A 6,867-nucleotide genomic window follows, 5' to 3' on the forward strand; every position below is an offset into this window, starting at 1 on the left:
CCCACACCCCCCACCCCCCTGCAGAAGCCCAGGCCCCAGGGCTGCAGGGCTCAGTGGGTGCCGACTTCAACCAAGCAGCCAGGGCAGGGGCCCCATCAGGTCTTCTGACAGCTGTGCCCCTCACTCTTGACTTGTTTGCCTCCACCCACAGGGCTCTCACTCCCTCACAGGCTGCGCCCTTCACCACCAGGCACCCCGAGTCTCAGAAGCCCTTTACTTGGGGCTCCCCGTAACACCTCATCCATCCTGGTTTGTCCTCCTGTTGGTTCCTTCCCTCGGAAGCCCCGGGGACTGGGGCCTGGCAGCCCTGCTGTGCAGGAGGGAGCTCCGTGCTGGGGCTGCGTCCCAGACAGGCCCCGAGTGTCACAGCGTGGGGGCGGCCGCTCTCAGCCCCTGGCGTCCTCTTCCCACACCCAGGCGCCAGCCCTTCCCGAGGCTCTGCAGACCCCTCTCCCCTCTCAGCTCGCACTCTCCTAAGCCCTGCTTTCCTTTCCTGCACCCATCTGTCCCTCCCCTGGTCTGGTCACAGCTGCACCTGAGGGCCCTGACCGGTGCCCCCGCCCTGCCCTGCTCCTCTCAGCGCCCCCCATGCCCTCCTGTTTGGGGAGCACACGCCCCGCCCAGCCTCCTGGTACTCACGGGGTCCACTGCTCATCGGAAATGTAGCAGAACATGAGGCGCCGCACGTGGTAGGGCAGCCAGCAGACCACGAAGGCGATGACCACGGCGCCTAAGACAGAGACGGACACCAGCCTCAGGGAAGTGAGGGAGCCGGCATGTTTGTGGACCAGAGGCTTAGTGCTGTGAAGACTCAATACACCCAAGGTGATGCCCAGGTTCAATGTTATCCCATCAAAATCCCAGCAGCACTTCTCGTAGAAATAGAAACAGTCACCCTAAAATTCCTATGGAATCTCAACGGGTCCTGAATCGCCAGAACTTAAGGGAGAACAAGGCTGGACTCAACTTGCTGGTTTCAAAACGTACCGCAAAGCTACAGGAAGCAAAACAAGTGGTCCTGGCGGAGACAGCAGGGCGCTGGGCTAGGACAGAGCCCACGTAAGGGGCCCGTGCATGTCAAGTGGCTGGTGACCAGGCGCCGAGACCGTCCAAGGGGAAAGGACAGCCTTTGCCACGCAAGGTGCGGGAAGTGGACATCCACACGCAAAGGATGGCGCTAGGCCCTCCCCTCACACCAGCACCACACAGAAACGTGCGGTCAGCTCGGAACGGACCAAGGGCCTAAAGGGAAGAGCGAAGAGCATACAACTCTCGGGAGGAAACACGAGACCAAAGCTGTGCAACATGTGCCTGGCAGTGACTTCTGGGACACGTCACTGAAGACACAGGCAAGAGAGGAAAACGATCATCCGTGCTTCGAAAGTGAACCTGTCCCCAAGGACACAGTCCAGGGACGAGGCAGCACAGAATCTCGATGCGTAATTTGCAAACATGCTCTTCCATTCTGTGTTGCCTTTTCCCTGGACTGTGTTAATATAGAGAACTTCTAAATCAGGGTTAATATAGAGAACTTCTAAAACTCAACAATGAAACAGCAAAACCCACTTCAAAAACAGCCCTGGTTGGTTGGAGTGGGTCCCATGCACTGAAGGGTTGCAGGTGCGATTCCTGGTCAGGGCACTTACTCAGGGTGTATGCTTTATCCTCGGTCGGCATATGGGAGGCAACCAGTCCATGTTTCTCTCTCACATTTATCTCTCTCTCTCTTTCCCTCCCTCCCTCCCTCCCTCTCTTTCTAAAATCAATAAAAAACATATCCTCGGGGGAGGATTTAAAATATATAGCGTGTCCCCAAAAAAGTATACACACACTTTGAATAATTATAAAGGCAGTGTTTATTAAAATACTAGAGGCCTGGTGCACGACATTCGTGCATTGGGGAGTGGGGGGACTCCCTCAGCCCGGCCTGCACCCTTTTGCAGTCCTGGAGCCCTCAGGGGACATCCTTAGCGCTGCTGTGGAGGCAGGCTGCTGTGCTGCCAGCTGTCAGCCTGGCTTCTGGCTGAGCAGCGCTCCCCCTGTGGGAGCGTACTGACCACGGGGTGGGGGGCGAGGGGGGGGCAGCTCCTGGTTGAGCGTCTGCCCCTTGGTGGTCAGTGCACATCATAGCGACTGGTCGTTCCGCCTTTCGGTTGATTTGCATATTATCCTTTTATTATATAGGATATTTACTCTCATGTACTTCAAACAGAATTTAATAATATGCAAATAATATATGTTTATTCTGCTCTTACTCTTTACTTGGCATCTTAGCAAGCAAAGTAAAGGGTGTAATAATCAAAATTTGAGAGATCATAATAAATACACATTACTTTAATTTAATAAAAAAGAAATACAATTGACCAAATGTTGATTAGTAACGAGAGGATCCCTTTGTTAAGTATATGCATGTCTAACTACTATGCTGTACACCTGAAATTAATACAAAGTAGTAATAAATGTAAACTGTAATTGAAAAATAAAATATGCAAACAGATAAAAATATTTTACTAGGAAATCAAAATAAAATATTAGTATCTTAAAAAATCAAATAATAAAATAAAATAGATTTCATTTTCAAAATTGAGGTACCAGCTGTTAAAGTGTATATACATTTTTTGGGACCCCCTGTATATAGATAAATGGGCAACAAAGGACTGGAACAGATATTTCACCCAAGAGGACAAACAAATGGCCAATAAGCACATGGAAAGATGCTCAACATCCTAATCCTCAGGGAAATGAAAATCAAACTACAACCAGATGCCACCTCACACCCATCAGAACAGCTGCTACCAAAACAAAACAAAACAAAACAAACACAAATGAACCAGACAAATAACAGTTTTTGGCTGTATGTGGAGAAACTGAAACCTCTCTCCACTGTTGGTGAGAAAGTACAATGGTGCAGCCACTATGGGAAACAGTATGGCTGTTCTTACAAAAATTAAAAATAGAATGACCTCCAGCAATCCCACTGCTGACACATGCTACATAGATGGACCTTGAGGGCCTTATGGTCAGTGACAGAAGCCAGTCACAAGGGCAAGCCTACGATTCCACTCTCAGCACCAGCCAGCTTTCTCGCCAGGTCCCGCCACCCCAGGGCCTTTGCAGAGCTGTGCCCTCAGTCTGCAGCTCTGTTGCCAAGATCGGCTTCTGGGCAGCCAATCAGTGAGTCTTTCTCATCATTGATGTTTTTATCTATCTATCTATCTATCTATCTATCTATCTATCTATCTATCATCTATATCTATCGGCTCCTGGTCCTGCTGATCTCAGCTGGACATCACGTCCTCAGAGAGCCCCTCCTGGCTGCCAGGTCATGGTTTTATTTTCCTCTTCATGCTCATCCCTGTCTGAACATGTGTGATGTGTGTATTTGCTTCCTCTGGTGCAGCCTGTGCTCCCACTGGAATGGAGGGGTGACCCTGCCACTGCTGCCTTGGCTCTGGGGCAAGTGGTCTGACCCAGAGTTGGCGCTCAGGAGACTTGTTGATGGGTGCATGAAGAAATGGAAGAATGAGAGGGTGGATGAGTGAGCAAAGGGTTGATGAGTGAATGAGTGAGTGTGTGGTAGATGGTGGATGGATGAATGAGTGAAGGGTTGATGAGTGAGTGTGTGGTAGATGGGTGGATGGATGAATGAGTGAAGGGTTGATGAGTGAGTGTGTGGTAGATGGTGGATGGATGAATGAGTGAAGGGTTGATGAGTGAGTGTGTGGTAGATGGTGGATGGATGAATGAGTGAAGGGTTGATGAGTGAGTGTGTGGTAGATGGTGGATGGATGAATGAGTGAAGGGTTGATGAGTGAGTGTGTGGTAGATGGTGGATGGATGAATGAGTGAAGGGTTGATGAGTGAGTGTGTGGTAGATGGTGGATGGATGAATGAGTGAAGGGTTGATGAGTGAGTGTGTGGTAGATGGTGGATGGATGAATGAGTGAAGGGTTGATGAGTGAGTGTGTGGTAGATGGTGGATGGATGAATGAGTGAAGGGTTGATGAGTGAGGAGTGAAGGGATGAATGAGTGTGTGGTAGATGGGTGGGTGGATGAGTGAGTGAAGGGTTGATGAGTGAGTGTGGTAGATGGGTGGGTGGGTGAGTGAGTGAAGGGTTGATGAGTGAGTGTGTGATAGATGGCGGGTGGATGAATGAGTGAAGGGTTGATGAGTGAGTGTGTGGTAGATGGTGGATGGATGAGTGAAGGGTTGATGAGTGAATGAGTGAGTGTGTGGTAGATGGGTGGGTGGATGAGTGAGTGAAGGGTTGATGAGTGAGTGTGTGGTAGATGGTGGATGGATGGATGAGTGAGTGAAGGGTTGATGAGTGAGTGTGTGGTAGATGGTGGGTGGATGGATGAGTGAGTGTGTGGTGGATGGATGGGTGGATGAGTGAGTGAAGGGTTGATGAGTGAGTGTGTGGTAGATGGTGGATGGATGAATGAATGAGTGAAGGGTTGATGAGTGAGTGTGTGGTAGATGGTGGATGGATGGATGAGTGAGTGAAGGGTTGATGAGTGAGTGTGTGGTAGATGGTGGGTGGATGGATGAGTGAATGAAGGGTTGATGAGTGAGTGTGGTAGATGATGGGTGGGTGGATGAGTGCTGTGAAGAGCAGCACTGCCCTGGTGGAGCCAGCACTCTGAGTCTTGGCTCCACCCGCAGGTCTTTAAACATTGCCTTATGTGAGGTGTAGCACTCACTGCTTTGCTGGTCCCTGGCTACCCCACCGCCCCCCCAGAAGGCCCAGTGGCTACGTACGTAAAACTCGGACTCCGTGGCGCAGAGCCTGGACCCGCCCGGGCTCGACGGACATGCTAAACGAGCTGTGCTTGTCCCCAACCGTGCACACGTGGCCCTGCTCGGCTGCCTGGCGGACCATGACTGTCAGTTTGTTGGCGATGATGGTGTTGAGGATGGAGATGACCACCATGGGGAACACGAAAGACATGAAGGTATTGATCTGCGGAGAAAAGGAGACAGCCCGTCGGACCCGCTGGCTGGGGCGCTTGGTCTATTGGGGTGACCGGCAGACACAGGCCCCCACCCAGCCTGGAGTCTGCCTGCTCCGAGCCCGGGGCCACAGGAGGTTTGCAGCCTCTCCCGCCCTCTGCTCAGGGGGCTGGGCCTGGGCCCAGAAGACAAGCTGATTCCCTGTGAGTCACCACAGCCGGGTATAATTTAAACAGAGAGAATGTATCCAACACAGATTTTAAACGTCAAAACATTTAAAATACGGCACCTCGCTGAGTGCAGGCAGCATAAATAGCTACTTCTGGGGGCTGGGCGGGGCCCCATGGGCTGTGGGGCCTGGCCTGGGGGAGGAGGCCATGGCCCTGCAGCCCCACCTGACCAGACTGGGTCCCCGGCTTGGAGAGGAAACTCAGGCCAATGCTGGCTTCAGGGGGTGGGTGATGCCTGTCCTCGGCTCCCAGCCCTCCAGCCTGGAGACCAGACAGAGTCTGCACCAGGAAGGTGTTGGCTCGGGGGTCTGTCTTCTCTTGCCAAGGCCCACAGCACGCACGAGGGCTCAGGCTGTGCCCCTTTTCTGCCCTCTACCCCCCACTTCTGGGAACAGGGGAGCAGCCCAGCCCCCACCCCTGCAACAAGCAAAGAGGAATGCGTCTGCTCAGCCCTGTGCAATGTGACTACAGGAGGAAAAAGAGGCTGACGGCGGGCCCCTGGACAGAGACAGGGGGCAAGGACGGGCTCTGCTTGGTCTATGCATTTGTCCAAATAAAACATGAGAGTGACTGGGGAAGAGACAGGCTAATTCTAAAATTCAAGTGGGAAAATAACATAATCTAAGGGTAGCCAGGAACGTTCCAGAAGGTGGAGTGGCGGGTCAGTGCGAGACAGGGAGGCCCCAGCGGTACTGCGATGGGAGCACGTGAAAGGAGACTTCCGTGAGGACAGTGTGGCAGGGACGAGTGGACAGGCAGGAGAGAGGCCAGAACTTTTGCCACGTGGGATAGAGATGGCACCTGAGCGGGCGGAGAAGGTGGGTGTCCATCTGCAAAGCCAGGAGGCTGCGCCCTCTGCCCTTTCCCAGGACCCCCCTGTGCTTCCCGGGAACTGCCCACCCCCCTCCAGACCTGGCCATCAGCACATTGGAAAGACCCGGGCAGGCCCTCATTGGAGGAATGCAGGCCGCTTGTAGCCCCACACCACGCTCATCCGTGAGGGCCAGCCACAGGCCTTTCGCTCCAGGCTTGCTGAGTGAGAACGTGCTTTTGTGGCTGTTGGCACCATTTCCCCAACTTGTGGGAAGGACCCACCGAAGAATGAAGCCCGCACAGGAGACAGGAGAGCGCCACGATATGGTTCCAGCTCCTTGACTCAGCTGTGCCTGCAGCCCTCACTCCTGAGTAAAATAAATATTCCTCCCCCCGCTTAAGACAACCCAAATTAGTTCCTGAGACCTGTACCCTAACTCTCACCAAAAAACAAACGAACAAACAAAACTCAGATGGAGCAAAGGTTAAAAAACAGAAATAAAAGCCACAAGACGGCTAGAGGAAATCATGGACGCTTGCTTGGCTTTTCATGTATATGCTGCACTGTTGGAATTTTAAAAACAGTGATTCAGGTGCTGCTGTAGAATTTTGCTATAAAATGAGTGATGGAACATAAATTGTTTCAGTCCAGGGAGAAATGCCTGTCTTGCTCTCCTAGTGTTTCTGTGACTACGCTCCCGCCTTCTCTGGCCCCCATGGGTGGTTCTGTGAGGGAGACGGAGGGAAATGAATGGCCCAACCATAGAGGTCAGTGTGTGCCCAGGGCAGCTGGTGGGCAGCGGTGAGCTCGGGCGGGAAGCTGGCCGGGCCTGGTGCCGGCAGACAGGAGCGGCAGGGTGGCGGGTGAG

General features: G+C 52.7%; 1 protein-coding gene across 1 annotated transcript in view; it reads right to left on the reverse strand.

Moving 5' to 3' along the window:
* NTSR1 (neurotensin receptor 1 (high affinity)) overlaps window positions 1-6,867 on the reverse strand; it is a 33,386-nt gene that overhangs the window by 599 nt on the left and 25,920 nt on the right. Inside the window, exons 4-5 of the mRNA XM_005885612.2 lie at window positions 4,764-4,965; window positions 640-730 (exon numbers count right to left, since the gene is read on the reverse strand). Coding sequence (XP_005885674.1) covers window positions 640-730; window positions 4,764-4,965 — 293 coding nt within the window. The remainder of the gene's footprint in view (window positions 1-639; window positions 731-4,763; window positions 4,966-6,867) is intronic.

This window comes from Myotis brandtii, unplaced genomic scaffold (assembly GCF_000412655.1).
Source record: "Myotis brandtii unplaced genomic scaffold, ASM41265v1 scaffold915, whole genome shotgun sequence".
Lineage (NCBI taxonomy): Eukaryota > Metazoa > Chordata > Mammalia > Chiroptera > Vespertilionidae > Myotis > Myotis brandtii.